Genomic DNA, 23,555 nt, shown 5'->3' with positions numbered 1-23,555 from the left:
GTTAATGAAATCGAATCCAGGAACAACTGTTATCATAGATGTTGAACCATCTAGTTGTAAGGCCAAAAGTTCAACAAGGCAGTTTAGGAGGATTTATATTTGTTATGGTGCATTTAAGAAGGGTTTTAAGATAATTGGTAGAGACATTCTAGGGTTGGACGGATGCTTTATGAAGGGGCCCTACCCTGGCCAAATTTTAACAGCAGTGGGTGTTGATGGAAACAACGGGATTTATCCTGTTGCTTTTGCTGTGATTGAGTCTGAAACTACAAAGACCTGGACCTGGTTTTTAGAACAACTTGCTGTAGATCTGGAGCTGCCAAGAACTGCCAACTTCACCTTCATAAGCGACAGACAAAAGGTGCCATTGTGTTATGTATAACTTGTTTAAATGTATGCCTTAGTTGTTCAAGTGTGTTATGTATAATTTGTTTAAATGTATTCCTTTGTTGTTCAACTTTGTTATGTATAACAGTCCATTCTGTAAAGGGAATACTACCTGCTGTTAGCAAGGTCTTTCCTATGGCAGAGCATAGGTACTGTATTCGGCATATACATGAAAATATGAAGGCTAATGCTAACTGGAGGGATGATAAGATAAAGGGTCTATTCTGGAATGCTGCTTTTGCAACAACAGTTCCTTGGTTTGATCATGCAATGCAAGATATCAAGATGGTAGATAAGAAGCTGCATGACTGGTTAAGACAGATCCCAGTGAAGCATTGGAGCCAGTGTCAGTTTAGTGGTAAGGCTTAAGAATGTCATATATGTTAAGCCATTTACATAATTGTTTGTGGTTGCATAATAACTGACAGGTTTCCATTAAACAGGTAGGCCAAAGTGTGACATTCTTCTAAACAACATTTGTGAAGTCTTCAATAGGCAGTTGATACATGCTAGGGATAAACCAATCATTACCAGTCTAGAGTGCATCAGGGAATACCTAATGAAGAGGAATCTTGTTGTACACAAGCTGATTGCAAAGAGCAAAGGTCCTCTAACCCCCTATGCAACTGAAGCCCTAGACAAGATCAAACAAGAAGCTGCTGAGTACACTGTTATCTTTAACTCTATCTCCAAGTATCAAGTTAATGGGCCAAGAGACAACAAAGTAGTGAACTTGGTGGAGAAAAGTTGCACCTGCAGAAGATGGGACTTGACTGGCATCCCTTGCAAGCATGCGGTTGCTTGTATATGGAACTTGGCCCTACATGGCAAGGATGATGGTGTATTGGAGAAGTGGGTTGATAAATCATACTGGATGCAGACTTGGAAGGATGTGTATTCTCATGTAATTGATCCAGTAGATGGTCAATACTTATGGACACCTTCCACATGCCCTACTAAGCTGCTTCCACCAAAGCACCACAAGCAAATAGGCAAGCCAAAAAAGAAAAGGAAGAAATCTGCTGTGGAAATCACTGAGTTGACTCAACAGATGGAATCCAGTGGCAAGATGTCAAGAAAGGGTGAAACTGTGGAATGCAGCAAGTGTAAAAGGAGGGGCCATAACAGGAGGAGTTGCAAGGGGACTGATGTTGAATAGGCATTGCTGGTGTTCAGTAGTTTGGTAGAAACATGTCCTGGTTATGTTGGTTGAAAATGTCTTTTGAATGTTTTGGTTATGTAATTTGTCCAGGAACATGTCATGTCTTTTGCTTATGTCTGTTGGTACACTACCTAATCTGTGTTTTGAACATGTCTTATGGGGTTATGTTTTATGTCCAGGTTATGTCTTTCTGTTATGAATTCTGGTAAACTATGTAATATGCTGGTTATGTCTTCTGTTATGAGTTATGGTCAATTATGAAATCTGTTATGGTGCTATGTTTATTTATTATGTCCAGGTCTTGGGTAATGGTTATGTCCAGGTCTGATGTAATTGTCCAGGTGTTATGGTTATGTTTTATGTCCAAGGTTTTACCATAATGGTGATGTCTTTTGGTACATAAAGCATATTACATTGAATCGGACGCAACAATATTGCCTCGGACAATATTCATAACCATAAGGTAACACCAGTTGATTACATTGCCTCGGACAATATTCGGCAAGTGCATTAACCATAACAAAAAGCATATTACATTAAATCGGACGCAACAATATTCGGCAAATGCATAACCATAACAAAAGCATATTACAATGTATCGGACAATATTCGCCAACTGCTATTACATTAACGTCATAATATGTACATAATAACCCATTTTTACATCCACATTACATATCGAAGACACCACATTACATATCGAAGACACATACCAGCAAAACACAATTATACCACTGCTTTAACATTAAACATTTCAATGAAAAGCAACATATGAGATGAAAAAAACCCAGCTAAACATTAACATCATCTTCAATCTCGTGTACTTCACTGCCATTCCTAAAGCTTGTTCTTGAAGTTGCCTAATTTCAGATGTCATCCTCAAAGCTTGTTCTTCATGGTCCCTAACTTGATAAGCCAAACCCGCAAAATGTCGAAATACTTCAACAGCCCTTTCACACGATGGACCCTCTGCCCAATCCACAAACCCGCAACCCCTATGTCGAGTAATGCAGCAGAAAAACTTCCTTCCAGGGTTTGCAGGGGTCCACGATGTCTTCACAATTGTTGGAGACCCACAATTAGCGCATACGACCATCGTTGAGGGGATGGATTGCTTCAATTTGGGGGTGAATTTGGGATTTAGGGTTACGTTGTAAACAAGTTGCAGGTTGGGGGTTTTATACAGGGGAGGAAGGTTTTGGTTAATAAAAACATAAAGGGAAAAGAAAAAAATTATAAAAGGACTAAAATACCCTTCATTAAATATACTCACCTAACTGACTTTAACTAGGTTATGAGAATTTTGACTGAAATGGCACCTTTCCAGTATGTCAGGAGGAAAATGGCGTATTTTTGAAATTTGGACTGAAATGGCCAAAGTGACCAAACCACAGGGACTGAAATGGCAGTTAACTCTAATTAAAAAGGACCCTATGGTGGTCTAGTCACACTCATCACAGGTTTGTTCATTTAGTTTTCCCCTACACATTATAAAATACACTGTGTGAACTATGCAAGGAATTACGTAATTATGGACGCGTACATAATTATGAAATTTAGTGCACAAAAACCACAGTAAGACTTATCATGTGTAAGAACCTATAGTGGCAACAATAACAAAACGCGAACGATGTAATGAAGGTACGGTGGACACACCAATAACACTTTATATACTTGTATATAAGTGTCCCTCTTACATTGAAAGCATGATGTTATTAAAGTTACTAGAAGTTCAGGACTCTAACCAGTATTGTTTGATCTTTTCGACTTCATGTTTCAAGCTCTCACAAGTTTCCTCTAAATAAATTTCGTGACGAAATTTCCTAAAGTAGGGGAGACTGTGACACCTGTGCCTCCACGGCCATCAAACAAATACCAAATTAATGAAATATTGTGTTTCATACATGGAATTTGTAAAAATATGTGTATCGTTTACACATATCAATTTTTGTTCGATTTCGAGCTTTACATCGCTTTCTAGAAGGTTATACGCGATCTAATGCGTAAATATAACCAGTTTAATGCAACAAACACTCCGGAACAGTGACATAGGCTTAACATACCTTAAATAACCTTTACATAACTTAGAAATAAGTTTTGGATGGTTTGGTGTGTCGAAACCAAGTTTATTCGCTTACAGGGACTAAATTCGACAAACTGCAAAAGTATGTCAATTTGTACTGTAACGGACATTCCGGAACTTTATCATAAGTTAAACACACCCTAAATATCCTTTACATAGCTTACAAAATAGGCTTTGAGGGGTTCGGTGTGCTAAAATAAACTTTATGCTCATTCAGGGACTAAAAGCGTCAAAAAGTGCATAAGTTTGCATTTTCGCGCATATCTTACGTTCTGAACACATCCGTACATCCAAAACTTTATGTAATCATTAAAATATTTTATTTTAGTGATTGGCATGATAAAATTCCATTCGTCGCGTAATTTGGATCGTTTTTCGCATTCGTTCGTGTTTCGTCGTAATTAACCGACCAACGCAACCGTACGACCAAACGAACCGGCATCCGAGATACTTTTGAGCATGTTTCATGTTCCCTATACTTTAACTTCATTTTAGAGCCTTGAAATGGGATTAACTGGGCTTAAACGTGTAAAAAATGCATCAAAAACCATGTTTTGCACATTCAGGGACCAAAATCGACATTCTGCCATAGCTATCTTAGGAAGGGACCAAAATGGAAAATCTAAATTCCAGATTGTTCCAGCTGTTCCTCTCATTTGCACATGGTTTTAATGAAACTAGGGGCTCCCCTGGTTTCACAAAACCATGGGCACATGTGTACGGATGAGATCGAAACTCGTTTTACGATGAACGATCTTAACGGTTGTGCAAAAACTATATAAACCCCCACCCCTCATTTGTTCAAACCCACATTGATCTGATTTCATCTCTCTAAGTTGAAGTATTTACTTCATACCTGAGAGTAATCGGATCAAAACTTCCGTTCTTGGACCCGTTGTAAGTATTCTTTCGTTCTTTTACGTTTTAGCGTTAAAGTCAAACTCTGTTTGACTTTCTGCATTGACCAGTTTATGCTCAACGCGAAGTTCGTTTGAACTTCGTAACGTGAGCGTAATCACGATGGTTATAGTCCCTAGTGACTATACCTACTGATTACCACGTTATCTAGGCTTAGTGACGAGTCGTAGTTTCGGCCAAAATGCGTATTCTTGCGTATTTTGTAACCAAACTACTTTTGGGTATCAAGACCCTTTGTCTTGATACCAAACCTGTTTTCAAACCTCGTTAAACATGTTTTAACATGTTTAACTCGTCACTATTAGAATTGTGCTTATATAGGGTCGTAAAGGTAAGCGATCTAAACAATCGCATATACTTTCAAACCCGACCTGTTTGGTCGATCATTAGGTTCCAACCAAACACATTAGGTGACCATAGTTGTATAGGGAATAACCTTCCGAGGTTATACCTTATGGTCACTTCGTTTAAGTAGTTATATGATAGGTAGTTTATATGCTTTAGGAAAATTACCAAAATGCCATTTTAACACCAAAATTCATTTTAAGCATATGTAAAATAAATTTTGACATCTAAACTGATTAGGCAACTATATTAGACATGTTAAGGCATATTTTACTTGTCATAGGACTAGTTAAATAGTCCGAACGCGTTTTTCGCGAACGACGCGTTAAAGTAGCATAAGCTACCTAAACGAGTCGTAATGGGTCGTAAGCACTTAGGTTAGGTTTCATTTTAGTATGTAGGCTTTGTTAAACCATATCATATGAGTTCCAATACTCATTTGGTTTACGAAACCTCATACTATCCAATCTCGCGATTTAGGTTCGGTTATATATGTAGTTATCTAAATTAGGTGCCGTTCCGTGATCCCTCTAGCTTTGCTTGGTTGTTGTTCAAGACTTCTAAGCACCCTCAAGTGAGTACATAGTCCCCTCTTTTACTGTTTTTCAAACATTTTGGGGTGAAACACATGTGCCTACTTGTTACTTTCGTGCTTTCCATGTTTTCATATCATATACTTGCTATGTTCATTAGTACACTATTAGTACATGATTTCGTTATGTTTTTGCTACGTATGTCCATTTAGTGCATACTTAGTACATTATTTTACATTACATTTTATGCTATGTATGTCTATTTAGTGCATACTTAGTACATTATTTTACATTACATTTCATGCTATGTATGTCCATCTAGTGCATACTTAGTACATTATTTTACATTACATTACATTTTATGCTATGTATGTCCATTTAGAGCATACTTAGTACATTGTTTTACATTGCATCTCTGTTGCACATGTTCTCGTAACATATGGACACATTGTTTTACATTTCTACCTTGTATGTTCACTTAGCATACTAGGTACATTATTTTCATAAAACATGCTTACATTTGGTATATCATTTGGTTTGTTTAACGGAACTAAATTACATTTATTAACACCGATCATGCCGCTCGGTAGTAGGTAGTGGTACCATAGGACTTGACATCTCCCGTTCCTAAAATCCTAGGTTTGTTTGGGTGGAAGGAATGACCGAATCCGAAAGCATTTTTTGATAACCTTCACTCTAAGGTTATCTTACTCTCTCAAGGCTTGGATGTAGACGTTTAACATTACCGCATAAATGTTTGTATCAGTAAAGCATGCATTTTTCTACAAAGCATAACTTTTGATCTATTCAAATACTTTGTTTTGTATATTTTTACATTTGGTTTAAGTAATCACATTTTGCTTACCATACATAACATTTGTTTACACATTACATGATTTACATTTGATGGTTTTCACATAAACATTTGACATTTGACTATACATAAACATTATACATAGGTGGTTTGTTTGAGGTAAGTGATTTAAGTAAAAAGACGTGTGTAATATGATAAAAGCATAGTGGATACGCCGCTGGTACTTCCTATATATAAGTGCTTTTATGGTATTACATATCGTAGCGCTATTTAAATCATTTCAGTTTAGACATATTACACATACGATATATTTCACTTAAACTTTGTTTTACAAATGACTTAATTTATACAAACTCATTTTATTTGGTTAATTATTTAACCATACATTATTCTTTTATATATACATATCATTTGATTTTCACATCGCTTTTCCAATGACTTATAAAAGAAATCATTTTACAAGGATCATGACTAACTTTTCTTAAACATTTTTCTTTAAACTTATAAGTCATGAAACCTAAATCAATGAAACCTATTTATCTCACAGGCATTTTTATGCTGACGTACCTATTTTCACATGTGTTTCAGGAAATGATGCATATGATTGATCAAGATACACTTAGGTGGACTTGGGCCTTAGTGACATTAAAAGATGCAAGACTAGTTAATTATGTTATGTTTCTTTGTTGTTAAGACATTGTAACTCTTTTAATCAATAAAGCAAAATTTCAAATTTCCATGTGTTATGAAACAATGATTCTGTTACAACACTCCTCGACGTTTCCACCACGCTTTGTTGTTTTACGTGGTCGGGTGTGACACCTTTAATCTGCCAACCTTTGATGATGCGTCTGCGGCAGCTCAAATGTTACTGGAAAGGGATACTGCAGTTGATTCATCATTAGTGCGACTAATTATTGTCAATCAACAAGAATCTAGTTCGGTTCATAATGTCGCTCAAAATGAGGAGTTTGAAGATGCAGCTGATTATAATGTTTCGTCGGAAGATGATGAGTTTCATGATGCTAATGAAGCTACTCTAGCTCCTGTCCAGGGTACTTCTGAAGCAACTTCTCATGTGCAAAGCCAAGAGAATACTGAAGGCAATGCATCCACATCTACCGTATCTCAAGGCATCGATTTGGTTGTTGATTTGAATATCAACAATTTGGGTATCAATTCTCGAGTTCCTGATGTTCCTGAAACTAGAATTCATGATACTCATCCTCGGCAGAATATTATAGGAGATGTCCAAAGTGGTGTGCAGACACGTAATCAGCTTCGAAACAACCAGAATGCTGGGTTATATTCGGCAATTAGAGAATCCGGGGAACAGAATGATTGGTTTTTCGCTTGCTATGTTTGTCAAGTTGAGCCAAAATCGTGGAAAGAGGCGATGAAAGACGATTCATGGGTTGAAGCAATGCAGGAAGAACTTCAGCAGTTTCAGAAATTGGGCATGTGGAAATTGGTTGACAGGCCCCCGAACTATAAGAAGATTGGTACTCGATGGGTTTACAAGTGCAAAAGGGATGACCGAGGTGTAGTTGTGAGAAATAAAGCGAGTTTGGTTGTCTAGGGCTTTAATCAGGTAGAAGGCATTGATTATAATGAAGTTTATGCACCGGTGGCACGTCTTGAGGCGATAAGGATTTTCTTGGCTTATGCGTCTTACAAGAAGTTCACTGTTTATCAAATGGATGTGAAAAGTGCATTTCTTCATGGTGTGGTTGAGGAAGAAGTATATGTTGAGCAACCGCCTGGTTTTGAAGATCCGATTCATCCTGACAGAGTTTGGCTTCTAAACAAGGCACTTTATGGTCTTCATAAAGCTCCGAGGGCTTGGTATGAAACGTTGTCTACCTATCTGTTGCAGAATGGTTTTCGGCGTGGGTTGATCGACTCTACTCTCTTCATCAAGGAAAGAAACGGGGATTTGTTGCTGGTTCAAGTATATGTAGATGACATCATTTTTGGGTCTACAAATGATGAAATGTGCAAGGAATTCGAGCGGGTGATGCAAGAGAAGTTCGAGATGAGTGCTATGGGAGAAACGAATTTCTTTTTGGGTTTGCAGGTTCATCAGTCTGAGAAAGGGATCTTTATTCATCAGACAAAGTACGTTGGGGATATCTTAAAGCGATTTCAGATGGAAGATTCGAAGCCTGCGGGAACTCCTCTGGCTCAGAATCATGGAATTACTCCTGACGGAACTGGTGAACATGTGGAACCTTCTCTCTATCGCGCTATGATTGGATCTCTCATGTATCTTACCACTTCAAGGCCCGATATTATGTATCCAACATGTCTTCTTGCTCGTTACTAGTCCAATCCGAAGGTTTCTCATATGATGGCCGTTAAGAGGATTTTTCGTTATCTAAAGGGTTGTTTAGACACCGGTCTGTGGTATCCTAAGGATGATAACTTTGATTTGATTGCATTCATTGATTCTGATCATGGCGGTTGCAAGATTGATGCAAAGTCAACATCAGCGGGATGTCAGTTTTTGGGGAATCGTCTAGTCACGTGGCAATGTAAAAAAGAAGACCTGTGTAGCTACTTCAACCTGTAAAGCTGAGTACATTGCTGCCTCAAGTTGTTGCTCCCAAGTTCTGTGGATCCAACAGCAAATGCGCGACTATGGTTTTGAATTCCTAACTACTACTATTTATGTTGATAATTCCGCTGCTTTACAGATCACTCGTAATCCTGTACAGCACTCAAAGACGAAACACATCGAGATAAGGTATCATTTCATACGAGACTATTATGAAAAGAAACTTATCGATGTTGTGAAAATCCACACCGATGTCCAACGTGCCGACCTTTTTACCAAAGCCTTTGACAAATCACGATTTGACTATTTACTAATGGTAAATGGCATTAAGGTCAAGCCAGAGTAAAACAAACATCGGAAAATCATTTTTGTAAATATTTATATGTGTTTTTTTTTAATTTCTCGTACTTTTTGCATTTTAGGGGGAGTAAAAATGAAAAATACAAAAACATTGAAAAATTTTAAAAATACAAAAACATCGAAAAATTTCAAAAACACAAAAACAATAGAAAAACAAAAATGAGTTTCCTGGCGAGAAAAAGAGAATATGATAGTACATCAGTGGTCTGTCGAAACATTTTTAAACTTAAAATGAAAAATGATAAGCAGCTCTATATAAGATGTATCGGTAGGCTCACAATCATTTTAAAGTGTTCAGGGTGATATAAACCTAAATCGACTGAAGACCGTGTGGGAACCGCTCATTGGCCTATGGTCTTGGTACCGAAATTCGCTTGATAGATTGCCGAGGTTCTGAGATACGTGGTCTTTATGCTGTTTATCATCTGGGTATCATGGTTGTTTCTTTTACCGGAAAACAACGGGGACGCAAGTCTAGAACTTCCATGATACTATACATACGTGTAAATATTATACAACATACATGATGCATTTAACCTTAATAAGTGATAAACAATCACATGTCCAAAATCAATAAGTGATAAAATATCACATCTATCCAGGAGTCAAGTTCGTCTACTTGTCAGTACGATGGTACTAACCTGTTCACGGACTTGCTCTTGTGCCCTGCATGCATCGAATATCAAGTTCCTCATCAATAAGTGATTTTATCACATAGGGCTTGTATTCACCCAAAATAAGTGAGTATCTCACATCATATACGTTGAAACAGATGATAAATGGTATACTCACCAGTTAGATGAACTCTCGTGCATACCTTGATACGGGAATGTGTCGTGTGTGTGGATGAATACCAGTCGGTAAGTATAAATCATACCTTAACGTATCCCCTAATCGCGAGTACATCTGATAAGTTGAGCTTATGTGGACAACAATACCGATAATCGTTATAGGATGCTTATCTTAATATTAACTAACTGAACAACAAGAGCGTTTTGGCATGACCGTACACTGATATGATTCTCTTACCCTCGAAACTCGTAAAAAGAATATCTGTAAATATTTATTTAATGCTTTCAATTTCTGCATCTCTGTATATATTTATTTACTGCTTTCCGTCTTTACGTTTGAAATATTCAAAAATGCCAAAAAGATTTTAGGTGTGTTTTAATATAAACTTTATAAAAGCCAAAAAGATTTTATTTCTATCTTATTTTTTATTGTATCTTATTTTTTATTGTACGATGTTGGATCTCGAGTGTTAACCTCCTGAAACCTGATTGTAAGCCGAAAAACAATTACACCTTCATAAACGGTCAAAATTTAGCAAGTTTGAAAGTTAAAAAAATCTAAATTGATCAAATTTTTCAACTTTCAAACTGTTGTGGGTCGGTAGTTGATTGAGAGTTGGTCTTATGTGTGTCATGTGATGTTTGACTATATTCCAAGCGGTTGTTCTCATTACGCGTTTAGCTCAGTTGTATATGCAGATGTGGCACTCGAACCAGCTAAAGTCAAAGAGAACATGTTAGATGATGAGCTTTGGAATGAAGACACGACATGGATGCAATCAAAGGATCAAGATGATCGAGTTGCTGCTGACCACTCATCAACACCACAAAGATCTGAAGATTTGAAGATCAAAGTCTCACGAGCAACGTTCAAGGGGAGTTTGTTGATGCACCTCCTTTCAGTAACACGTGAAGACATCTGAAGATCCGACAACATGTGAAGATCGAACCATCACGAGCAGCATCCAAGGGGGAGTTTGTTGATGCACTTTGTGGATGTGACTCAGTTCGGTTCGACTCGGTTCGGTTTGACTCGGTTAGGTTTGGTTTAAGCCCGACGTCACGACATTCCTCCGTCGTGCGCCCCAGATTTCGTCACGCGAAGCACGAAACGTCGCGAGCTAACATCACCATGACATCATCATGATGATGTCACACATGTTAATATTAGAATCCTTTTTGCATGAAGTCTTGGTAGACTTGTATGATGAAGGCCCACGAACTGTGGATATTGGTGCAAGAAGAGTTCACCACGAACCCTCATAGTTCGTAGATATTGGATGTAAAGGAGAGTTCACCACGAACCCTTAACAGTTCGTGGCATATGAAGAGTTCGTGGGAAATGGAGAGTTCGTGGACTGAGGGGGTTCGTCGATGTTGTTAACAGTTCGTGGCCCAGTAACACTCTTCGTAGTGATACTGGGTATCAGGGCCTATATAATGACACACTTGTTCACCATTTTAGTCAAGAGAGTCCTGTGAGTTTTGTAACACTGTGTGTATGTGTACTGATTCTCTTCATTCAATCAAAGCTTTGTGAATCTTTGAGTATTTGGTGTTTGTTCCATTTTGTTTTGGTTTGCATACTTACGTGGATTCCGCACTCGTTAGTGTGTTAACAAACAAGGAAGTAGGTTTAATCTTGATCCTCCAAATGGACCTACATATGTAACAAGTTTTAATATTAGGGAAAATTTCACAAAATAGTAACCAAGTTTTAAAAGTGTTCTAATTAGGTCACTGGTGTCGTTTTTGTCACAATTAGATAACTTAACATTCAAATCGAGCCATATTTTTTTTTCCACGTGTCAAGAAAAAAATGAAGCATAAGATGCTTGGGTCGAATTATTTTAATATATGAAATTATATTTATTAAAAATAAAAGCCATTTAATTACATTAAAAATTAAAAAAACAAGTTACAATCTACGTCATCACTCGACGTTGGCATCAAATAAAAGAGAAAAAAGAAACAAAAATCCACATCACCACAGTTACCTATGAAATGAATGAAAAAACCCTTAATTTTAATGAAGAATGAATGTTGAGTGACCTGATTGGAACACTTTTGAAACTTGAGTGACCTAATTGGAACACTTTTGAAACTTGGTTACTATTCTACAAAGTTGCCACTATTAGCTACATTGCATACATTGGCTACATGAAACATTTGTAGCTGATATATACAAAATAATTATACACATTTTCTTACCGTACTTTTTTACAGAAGACATATCATAAAAATATAAACAATATCTCTTCCTGTTAACTTAAATAAAGCTTCATACTGATTGAAAAACAACAGAACATAAATATCTTTATTATTTTCGGAGGCGTCTCTAAGGATTCATGTATTCTGTTCGAGCTTGAAAAAATATGCCCTTTTATAATGTTTTACTATTATCTAAAAAAAATCAAATTAGTATTGGGCTCAATAAATCTATGCCAAGTTGGCTAAATTCTAAAGCATAAAAAATGATTTGTAAATGGGCTATATTGGAATTGGTATGTATTTACTATTTAAAAAATAACATATATCTATTATATATAATAAATGAAAAGAATTTGGGCTACGTGTCACTTGATTAGGGCATCCTCAATTCCATTTTCCCGCCCAACAGTACCCCCGTCCCCTTTTTTTCCTTTATCGTCTCTCTTCTCATCTATCTTTTCAAATGGCTAGGGTTCCTTCTCTCTCGATCTTCAGTGCGATTCAAAAAAAACTCTGTGTTTTCTTCTTCACCACGATTCTCATCTAATCCAGGTATGATTAATCTTCCTTCTATTCTAGATTTAGCGTTTTATTGATATATCATCTTAATCAGTAATCTTCCTTCTTCACCACGATTCTCTTCACCTGCTTCTCGATTTCTCATCCAAAACATTTGGTTCCTTTCAAAACGATGTCCTTTGCAGGCGATTTCCACGGGTATGTGTATCGAAACAACCAGATTTGTTGTATTTTAGGTTTTGATATTGGATCTTTGTGAGTTTCTCAGGTAGTTTATGATTAGGGCTAATGTTTCCTTTCAAAACGATGTCCGTTGCAGGCGATTTCCATAGGTATGTTTATCGAAACAAGCAGATTTGTTGTATTTTAGGTTTTGATATTGGATCTTTGTGAGTTTCTCAGGTAGTTTATGATTAGGGCTAATGTTTCCTTTCAAAACGATGTCCGTTGTAGGCGATTTTCACAGGTATGTTTATCGAAACAAGCAGATTTGTTGTATTTTAGGTTTTGATATTGGATCTTTGTGAGTTTCTCAGGTAAACACACCAAAATTGACTTTTGAGTTATATTACAAGGAAGGTGTTTAAGTTCACTTGAAAGAAAGGACCTTTTAGGGTTTCCATTTCTACTAAAAATGGACGAAATGGAGAAGCCATCGGATGCAAAAAGAACCACCGTCAGACCACCCTCCGTTTTGGCTTACCTCGACCCCAATTACTGGTTTGTCCTAATTTGTTTTCTGAATCGAAACTTGAAATGAAACACTGTTATTTCCTTGAACATTTATATCATTTACTACGCGTTGAATAAAGGAAATATTATTATATAGTTCGTTAGTGACGAAGATTTAGGAATTATAAAACGATATTTTGAGACTGAAACTATGTATAAGAATTAAAATACAAATTATTAGTGAAATAATAGAAGAATTTAGGTCTTATTTGTTAGGTACATATTAGATTGTCATTCTTTGAATCTGTTTTCATTGATAGTTATTACTGTTGATGTTTATAGTCATCTGCAGAAGTCGAAATTGAACCGTATTTGTAAATTAATGATGTTGACAATTGGTTAATTAATATGTATGTATGTATGTATGTATACATTTTGTTCAGGAATGAGAGGTTTACTTCTGAGGATCATTACAAATGGCTCAAAGATTACGCACATTTTCGTCATTTGATCCACCAGCATATCAAACCCGATTCTTCAGTAAGTTGTTTTCTCTTTCTTGACAATCACCATTAGTCAGTCAACACCTGAAATGGTTTTTCGATGTAATACTGCTGCAGGTATTGGAGCTCGGGTGTGGAAACTCACAACTGTCTGATGAGTTATATAACGAAGGAATTACTAATATAACCTGCATCGATCTATCTTCGATTATGTGATTAGAACTTAAAAAAAATATCTTCTTCGATTAATTGGTTCATTTAAATTGTGCAATCAGAAATTGTTTTTCCAGTATGTAGGTTTAGGGGCGGAACAAGAGGCGTCACGAGACCCCTAAGTCACTAAAATTTGTTGGATTTTTTGTGCATAACTAACAGAGACATAAGCTCCCTTATATTCAGAATACATCAATAGCCAGGTCTATTGAGAACTATAACATCCATTCCTTTTAACTGAGATATAATGGAATAAATAAATAATTTTATTACAACTCATATAAAACCAAAAATTAAATTTACTCTCTGCGGCTCTGCCTATACATTTCTTCAAATCCAATTTGGACTTAAGAAAGTCAAAACCTTTTTCTTTGATACACGTTTCTCTTTTGATTATCAACATTTTCAAGATCGATTTTTCAAGAAATCAGGTATGGGTATATTTATAATTCAAGATTTTGCAGGGCAGGGTTTTTCTAGGGATTTGTAACTATTTTGATGATTTATGGGTACTTGTTTCAAATTCGATTTGCAATTTGGGAATTTATGTTTAAATTCTTCTTCGTGTCTGAATATGAGTATCCTTTCGTAATCTAACTATGGAAAAACACAATTGACAGGTGGGGCAAAATCGGACACTTCATAGTTTTCATATAATCAAGCATGTCCGGTGAGAGGAAAGGGTCTATTCTCTAATTCGCAACCTTTCAGAGTTCCGTGGATGAAGGTTTTTGGCATGGACTATGTTCTTTAAAACTCAACAAGCTAAAAACCGACGAGTCACCCATTTCAATAACAGGTTTGCTGTAGTAACTTTGAATCCTTTTGATTTATGTCTTGGCAGTTATTTTAGTCACATGTTGGTTAATAAGTTGATTGTATAAATGATATTCTTGTAGGATTCTACACACCTTGCTCTAATCCCCATGCATCAAACCATCTGAATTTACTTGCTGAATCCTTGCCAACCGAACCAAGTGACGAATTACAAACTGTAGCAACCCGTGGGAACAGAAATAAATGTTTGGTGCCTGGAACGCTTTACAACACAAACACATATGAAGGATATCAGTCCCTTGATAAAAAAGTCTGTTAAAGGCTGAAGGAAAGAAGGTACAATTCATGTTTTTTGATATTTTTATAATCTTGTTGAATTAGTTATTTTCGGTGACGTATGAATGTCATATCAAGATCTTGAATATTAGATTTGGGATGATATTAGATCAGGAAAATTAGAGGACAGTTCTGTGCCTTTAAGGTTTCTTATTATATCATTTACAGACCTCAAGAGGTTTCATTTCGATTACTCGGTTGCTTTCCCTGCGTTGGCTCTTGATCCTCCAGCAACATTGGTTGAATTAAAGCTAGCATCAGAATGGTTCACTACTGAAGAGGTTTGACCATATAGCTTTCCTTCTGCTTGCAGTCAACTCTGTTTTTGTTGCTTAAAAATATACAATTGTACTTTCCTGGCATACAGGTTGAATCTGTTTCAGCATGCTGTAACGAGTGGCGTATGTCATGTTTAACCGCAGGTAGTCATTTGGACTTTTGTGCCATCCTGGATTGTTCCAAATCCTTAATCATTTTTTAACCGTAATTGTAGGGGTGTAAACGAGCCGGTCCGAGCCCGACTAGCCGGCTCGCAGATCCTTTCGAGATTTATCGCGCGCTGAGAGTCGTGAATCCAAGTCCGTACATGACTTATTTGCAGGTACATTAACATTATTCATAAATTAAACTTTTCCAGTTATTTTTTTTACTTTTCCAGTTATTTGTCGGATCTGGGTTCATTCATCAGGTTTGTTTGTTAGTGAAATTCTGTAGTTATTGCTTGCTTAAAATAGTGTTTTAAAAATGTAAATCATAATCTTAATTTTAATTGTATTTTACATAAAACCTATAGTTTTTGAAACAGTGTTTTAATCCGAGGAAAAGTGAAACCACTGTTTTGGGTTAAAACAGTGTTTTGAAACCACTTTTCGGTTAAAACAGTGTTTGAAACCACTGTTGGGTTAAAACAGTGTTGTTAAAACAGTGTTTTAAAACCACTTTAGGCTTAACAGTGTTTGAAACCACTGTTGGTTTAAAACAGCGTTTGAAACCACTGTTTTAACAACACTGTTTTAACCCAATAGTGGTTTCAAACATTGTTTTAACCGAAAAGTGGTTTCAAAACACTGTTTTAACCCAAAACAGTGGTTTCACTTTTTCTCGGATTAAAACACTGTTTCAAAAACTATAGGTTTTATGTAAAATGCAACTAAAATTAAGATTATGATTTACAGTGGTTTCAAAACCCTATTTTAACCTGTATTTTCAGTTGAACAAAGTTGATGTTGGTGATCGACAAGTAAGTATAACCTACAGTTTTATCTGAATGTTTAATGTGTTAATTTGAATAATCTTTTTACAATTTCCATGAAACAGCTACGAGATGACTTGATGACAATGCTCATTGCTGGCCACGAATTCCATAACGATGGGCCTGCTGCTACTTCGCCAAATGGAGATCAGTATTATGACCCTCACCAGCAACGTGATGAAGGAGGCTATGATAACTGATCAAAGCTGCATCTTCTGGTTTGTTTCTTCTCTTCTATTTTTCTGTCGGTTGTAAAATTGGCCAAAATGGATTTGGGTCAAAACAATATCTTTCATGAAAGTCTATAAAAGAATGTAGGAAGAACAAGTAAAGAAAGAAGGAATTTAGTAGAGGTTTTTATTTTTGAAACATTTGTACTTCGAAGAAATGGCTTACTGCCCGCTTTCCGCTGTGCAGGAGTACAGGGTACAGGAGGATCACTAGCTGCATACCTTCTGATTGCATAAGCCATAGGGTTAACTGCTTTAATAAAGTGACGAACTTTGGTCAAATCTTTAATTTCTAAACCCTGTTGAGTGTCTTTTCTTTTTGCTCTAAATTTTTCTAAATTGCATTTTAGTCCTAAATTCATACTTTTAGTTTTTGGCTCTCCTTTCAAAATTTGAACCCTACTTTTCAATCCCTCTCTCCACGGTCCGCCTACCCACTCTCCTCCATCTGCTGGTTTCCGGATCGAAAGGGGATTTAAACAAGCTGTGGAGGACGGTTAGAGCGTTATACCATCCGTGGAACTATTATGTTCTTCATCTTGATCTTGAATCGCCGGTGGAGGAGCGAAAGGAGCTCGCTTCACGGGTTGAAAATGATCCTGTTTTTGTCGCGGTTGGGAATGTTTATGTGGTTTCGAAAGCGAATATGGTTACATATACATGACCCACAATGGTGTCAAACACTCTTCGTGCTTGTGCTATACTTCTTAAGAAATTTAAGGATTGGGATTGGTTTATAAACCTTAGTGCCTCGGATTATCCTCTCGTGACTCAAGACGGTATGCTTCATTGCTTGTTAGAAGAACATGGTTTCGTATTGGTTCGTTTACTGATTTTTTGAACTTGATTGCAGATCTTCTTTTCATATTTTGTGATTTGAAGCGCGATTTGAATTTTATCAAACACACGAGCAAGTTAGGGTGGAAAGAGTAAGTATTCACACTTCTACCATATGAAACTTATAAGTTATAACCACTGTACATGACCAGCAAGTTCAGTTGCTATGTGTAATGTGTTGAATTGGCCCCTTTTTGCGAGTGGCGGTTGAACTGGTTACCCGGTTTACTGGTTGGACCGGTTTTGATTATATATGTTTTTTTTTCTAAATAATAAGATTTGAACAGGGTGTTTTCCGGTTTAGTGGGTGGACCGGTTTTGAATATATATATATATTTTTCTAAATCATAAGATTTAAATAGGGCGTATGATATGGGTAGTCCGGTCAGGTATTGTAGTGAAGATATTTAAAGTCCCAATTTTGGTATGATTTTAAGTATGTGTTAATTATAGTAGTAACTTTCTCGAGCCCGGGAAGCAATCCCGGGTAATAACCTAGTATATATATACAAGGGCGTAGCTTTCAAGGGGCCGGGAGGGGTGCCCGACCCCCCTGAACTTTTCGCTCAGTAGTGTTATGTATGTACATTTTGTGTATAATTTTTTAGGTATATACGTTTTCGACCCCCTGGTTTTATAAAAAAAAATTACTTATATAGAATTTTTAGGTTCGGTGACTTTCGAACCCCCGGTGGAAATTTTCAAGCTTCGCCACTGTATATATATCGGATTTTTTTTTAAAACGCGTGCCCCTCGAAATCACAAGTCTTGTGCGGAGGTCCTCTCCGCACACCATGAAAGCCGCCACTGATTATTTTGTTAAACAATACGTGTTATTAATTTTGATTAAATTATAATTTATATAAAATATACTTGAATAATACGTTAATTTCGCTGGAAGGCGGTTGAGGTGTAGTGGTCAGAGTAGTTTAACTTCTTTGGGATCTCTGATCCCCATCCTCGTCTTCTTGTGTTCTCCGTCGTCAACAAGACGTCAATATCCACCTTATCTTCTTCTAAAACCATTATTCCAATCCAATATCACAAGAAGAAATGTCTGGTGGTGACGATGACTGTAGATGCAGACCCTTAGGCTTTCTCTTAGGCCTCCCTTTCGCCTTTGTCGCCCTCCTCCTCTCCCTCATCGGAATCGTCATCTGGATCGTCGGGTTCGTTGTCTCTTTACACTTTATAGCATTTTTACAATTTTTGTTGGATTTAAATCGACATAAGACTGTAACACGCAAAAGTCGTAGACCCTTTTTTGATAGCAAAACTAAGTCTTTAAAAAAAACTATTTTCGCAAAATCATGATACATATTTTTGTGTTGACTTTGAATGATCTTGTAACACGCAAAAAGCTGTGTCGCAGACCTTTTGGAATAGGAAAACTAAGTCTTTTAAAAAAACTACTTTCGCAAAATCATGATACATATATTTGTTGTGACTTTGAATGATCTTGTAACACGCAAAAAGCTGTGTCGTAGACCCTTTTGGATAGCAAAATTAAGTATTTTAAAAAAACTACTTTACAAAATCATGATACATATTTTTGTTGTGACTTTGAATGATCTGCTTGAAATAATGATTACGGTATTGATAATGGTTTTGTTACTTTTGTATTATTATGTAGGTTGATTTTGAGCTGTATATGCCCTTGTTGTTTTTGTGTAACGGTGATAGTCGAGCTGGCGATAGCGTTGATCAAGGCTCCGTTTTCCGTCATGAAATGGTTTACTGAACAAATTCCTTGTTAGATCTTTTGGTTTTCATACAGGAACATTCAAGTTAGTGAAATCTTTTGTTTTTGTGTAACTGTTGCATGAATTTAGTAGGATTCTGATTTTTTGTAATATATGATTGACGATATGATCTTTTCCTGACGATGATTAAATGCGTACTCCTTATTTGTTTAATGCATCCATTGACTTGTTGGAAACGGTGTGGTTAACTTGAGAAAAAGTTAAAAAAAAAAAAAAAAAAAAAACACCATCATTTTTGTTGTTCAATCATGTTCCTCACCGAAGTTGACTAATTATTTGGGAGAAATAAACATAGTCGGAGTAATATAAATTAAAAGATTATGTTGTGACTTACGTTCTGAGTGAGTTTCGAGTTATGAGTTACGATCTGAGTGAGTTTCGAATTATGAGTTACGAGTTATCTGAACAACCCTACCAATATATAAGAAACCCTTTTGTCATTTTTAACCTGATTTATGTGGGCAAGTGGCAGCACTACTCCTGAAACCCCCCCCCCCCCCCTCTCTATGAGTATCCAAATCCTTTCCTCCCCGTTTATCCAGCAAAGATGCGATCTCCTAGATCTTGATCATCTTAAGACCACCGATAACCATCACCGCTCAAAGCCATGACGAGGCAAGTGCCATCAGGAACCTTGTACCCCTGACACTTGGTAGCGGTCGTTTAATTTCGTTTCGTGGAATGTAATGTAATGGAATCGGAAATTGTCCAAGAATTGATATTTGATTTGTAATTTAAGTATATTTGTTTCACAAAATGGAGTGGAATCTTAAGAATGTAGAATCCTTTCCTTATGTTCAATTCCAATTCAATTTTTTTTTTTTGTTAAAACCAACAAAATAAGTAATTGAATCAACATTCCAATTCCATCAAGATTGGGTTCTATACCATGAAACAAACCTACTTATATTTGCTTTTATACATCGCAAATTCCTTGATTTCATTTTCGTTTCAACTACTCCCACTCCCACTAACCCCACCCAGACCACTTTTATGTTTTTGGTGAAAAGACTAATATATCCCTCTGTTAAAAACAATCTTGATATATTACAAATAAGAAAACAAAATCTATCTCTCTCATCCCTTTCTCCCTCTACATCTTCTCTACTATCCAAGCCGTCACCGCCATCACCACCAGCCACACAACCAACCATCACCACCAACTACCACCATCAGCCACAACAATCACAACCAGCCGTCACCACCACCAACAACCACCAGCCACAATTTTCACCAATCTATTGCAATTTTAAATTAGCAACGAATCATTGAAATAGAGAAATCTATCAAGTTTATGAAATGAAGATTCTAGGGTTTCTACAATTCGGTTCGTGATATCGCAATCTCACATATCAATTGTTGATATTTTGTTCTTTTTTTAACTTATAACTGACACTCAGTCCGTATTAAATTGAGAATGAAACAAGAACTAGCTTTTACATTGGAAGCTCGATCTCAATTCAATGGCTTCATGGTTGGACTTGCCTGTCAAAAATTTCACCGGCTCAGTTTATTGATAGTAAACAGAGGAACAGAGAACGATCGTCTGTGAATCATCCTTTGAAATCGGTTGATGAAGTTCACGTGAATCAATGGAACAAAAGAGTTAAACCCAAGATTACAGATGGCGATTAGGTAAACATTAATAAACCAGAGGGCATAGAAGAATCTAAAGCGGTGGAAGCAGCGGAATTAGTCAACATAAGAGAAAATTTACAAAGGATGAAACGGTTATCGGCGGAGAAGAATCAGGGGCGGTTGAGGTAGCTGAGGGTGAAGAGGAGGGTAAGGGATTGATGGACGTTTAGAGAGGTAATTTAGGTGGGTTTAGAGAGAGAGTGGGGGGAGGGGGATTGGTGCTAAGATGAATGAGATATCGATGCTCAAAGTTTGGTGTTTGAAATATGAGTAAATTACAAGTTTTGTCCTTTATGTTTACATCAAATTGCAGGCGCTGCCCTTTAGCGCAAAAGTTGACAAGTTTTGTCCTTAACGTTTCAAAATCTTGCAGGTTATGTCCTTTAGGCCAAACCCAGTTAAATTTTTTGGTTAAATCTGGTCACTCAAGGGCATTTTAGTCTTTTTACCCCATTTATTTAATAGTATTTAAAAGATAGAACAAAATAATTTAAAATATTATTATTATTTTAACTATATATATAACCTCCATCACCACCACCCTTCACCACCACCAGCACCCTCCACCGCCACCTCCACCTCTACCTCCACTGCTACTTGCATCAAAAACCTAAATTCCAAATCAAAAATCCTCAAAAATCCCCAAAATCAAAAATATCAAAAACCCCCAAGAAGCATTCATGATCAAGAGAAAAAAATTCCGGCCTCCTCTAGCGATCTAGTTGAATGCCTCCGGTGGGTGAAGGGTGGTTATTATATATCTAAAACTATATATATATATATATATATATATATATATATATATATATATATATATATATATATATATATATATAGGGAGGGGCTCATTGTTGGAACCCGAAGGTTTATTCATGTAGGTTAGCATAGTTTGGGGGTTGATTATGTACTTGTTTATTTCTTATGTTTTGGGTTAATTATGTAAGGTTTGGGCTAGTATAGTGGGTGTCGCATGGGCTTAGATTTCGGCCCAATTGGTTTTGTATTTAAACAACATTTACCTCATTGTTTGAGGTTGTTGTTTTGGAGAACAGTTGGGGGCGACATCAAGGAAGGAACCGAGTTCCTATCGATCTCTTGTATCAGTCATAGCGAGTCTTTGAATGCAAGATATCGGTTTGTGTTTTGATTATTGTTTTCATCTTGTTTATTAGTTTATATTCTTGAATCGGCTTGTGATTGATTTCCGCGCTTTCACAAGTTAGAGTTTGATATCATTGAGAGATCCTCACGGGTTTTACAATTGGTATCAGAGCCATTGAAGCCATTCAAGGGCTCGGTTTTGATATCATTCGGATTCAAGAATCGTTTGTGCTACTGATCCATTTTGTTGCGTGTTTTTGCAGTGATATATTCAAACTGTTCATGACCGATTTATCAAAAAGTATACTGATTTTGGTTTGTTGATTTCTGAAAAAGGTGTTTGCTGAATTTGCGGGAAGTTGGTGGTCAACAGATTCAAAGATTACAATATCTTTGAATTTTGGAAGTGCTGAAAAATCGGGATTGCGAGTAAACAGATCTTATCGTTTATTCTTTTGCAGGTTTCGACTCGCAACCATCTAGTTGCGGCTCATCACGTTCTGGTTACGACTCGCAACCATCACTATCACGTTTTGGTTTCGACTCGCATTCACCACGGTTTCAGTTCATCCTGTTTCAGTTGCGACTCGCAACCATCAGTTCAGTCTCCACTCGCAACCAAAGCTGTTACGACTCGCAACCTCGGTTTCGGCTCATTCTGTTTTAGTTACGACTCGCAACCTCAGCAGTTACGACTCGCAACCACAGTAGATTTGACTCGCAACCCCAGCTGTTACGACTCGCAACGACACTGATTTACGGACATTTGGACTGTTGACTTTTGGACTTAAAACAAAAATTAATTAATTAATTAACTGATTAATTAAACATGTCGTCTAACAACAGTGAATTGACCGCCCTTAATCAACAACAAGAATTGGACTCAAAGCTTGGAACTACAACACGCATTCCTAGGTTAACTGATGCTAATGATTTTCCCGAGTGGAAGTGGCGCTTTGAACAACATCTGAAGGTTAAGGATTACAAGCTGTGGCGAAGCATTTTGAGAGGACCTAGGGAGATTATGATGGAAAGCCCCACAGAACCAGATGTCAAAATAAAGAAGCCTCGAGATCAGTACACTGAAGATGATTTGCTCATTGTTGAAGAAGATGATCGAGCTCTTTCCTACTTAACCATGGGTTTGGGTCCTGATATTGCTATTGGTTTTCGCACCTGCAAATCTGCCAAAGAATTGTGGGATTCTCTGATCGAGGTATATGAAGGAAACGAAGACATGAAAGAGAGCCGAAGAAATTTGCTGCAACAAAACTTCAACAATTTCAACCATATTTATGGTGAAACGATAGACAATCAGATTCAGAGATTCGTGAAGCTAGTCACTCAAATGCAAATGGAAGAAATTCATACAACAAATGCATCCTCAAATCGACAACTTCTCAATGCACTACCAAAGAGTTGGGATCATCATGTTGCTATGATCAAGAAGACAAAAGACCTAGCTAGATGCACTCTGTCAGAGATGATCTCTCACATTAAGGCATGCGAACTGGATGATAAGCAAAGAGAAACAAATTACAAGAACAGTATGC

The 23,555-nt window shown here is 36.8% G+C and overlaps 2 protein-coding genes across 22 annotated transcripts; both read left to right on the top strand.

Annotated features, from left to right (window-relative positions):
- The first annotated feature begins 946 nt into the window (after positions 1-946).
- On the top strand, positions 947-1,546 carry LOC110933887. The gene has a single exon (XM_022177089.1). It carries the CDS (start codon positions 947-949, stop codon positions 1,544-1,546), a length of 600 nt encoding a protein of 199 aa, XP_022032781.1.
- An 11,049-nt stretch (positions 1,547-12,595) lies between these two features.
- Positions 12,596-19,424, top strand: LOC110937234 (signaling peptide TAXIMIN 1). 21 transcript variants are annotated; one of them, XR_004890456.1, is made up of 17 exons: positions 12,596-12,713; positions 12,775-12,878; positions 12,949-13,012; positions 13,083-13,146; positions 13,217-13,400; positions 13,796-13,892; positions 13,973-14,271; positions 14,689-14,867; positions 14,968-15,181; positions 15,350-15,462; positions 15,549-15,603; positions 15,675-15,782; positions 16,499-16,651; positions 16,851-17,442; positions 17,517-17,592; positions 18,402-18,669; positions 19,134-19,424. XR_004890456.1 is itself a non-coding variant. In XM_035988597.1 (16 exons), the coding sequence occupies exons 15-16, from the start codon at positions 18,554-18,556 to the stop codon at positions 19,255-19,257; spliced, it is 240 nt and encodes a 79-aa protein (XP_035844490.1). In that variant the 5' UTR covers positions 12,597-12,713; positions 12,775-12,878; positions 12,949-13,012; positions 13,083-13,146; positions 13,217-13,400; positions 13,796-13,892; positions 13,973-14,867; positions 14,968-15,181; positions 15,350-15,462; positions 15,549-15,603; positions 15,675-15,782; positions 16,499-16,651; positions 16,851-17,442; positions 17,517-17,592; positions 18,402-18,553; the 3' UTR covers positions 19,258-19,424. The 21 variants fall into 21 exon arrangements, 1 of the variants encoding a protein (XP_035844490.1); XR_004890458.1 differs by lacking the exon at positions 18,402-18,669 and having other exon boundaries at positions 12,597-12,713; positions 13,973-14,067; positions 14,146-14,271; XR_004890466.1 differs by lacking the exon at positions 13,217-13,400.
- Positions 19,425-23,555: the final 4,131 nt, after the last annotated feature.

This window comes from Helianthus annuus, chromosome 4 (assembly GCF_002127325.2).
Source record: "Helianthus annuus cultivar XRQ/B chromosome 4, HanXRQr2.0-SUNRISE, whole genome shotgun sequence".
NCBI lineage: Eukaryota > Viridiplantae > Streptophyta > Magnoliopsida > Asterales > Asteraceae > Helianthus > Helianthus annuus.
This window is presented reverse-complemented; position numbering and strand designations above follow the sequence as displayed.

Coding starts and splice junctions, on each gene's coding strand:
- LOC110937234 (XM_035988597.1), top strand. CDS start 18,554: ATGTCTGGTGGTGACGATGACTGTAGATGCAGACCCTTAGGCTTTCTC. Junction 18,670..19,133: donor ATCGTCATCTGGATCGTCGG/GTTCGTTGTCTC, acceptor ATTATTATGTAG/GTTGATTTTGAGCTGTATAT.
- LOC110933887 (XM_022177089.1), top strand. CDS start 947: ATGAAGAGGAATCTTGTTGTACACAAGCTGATTGCAAAGAGCAAAGGT.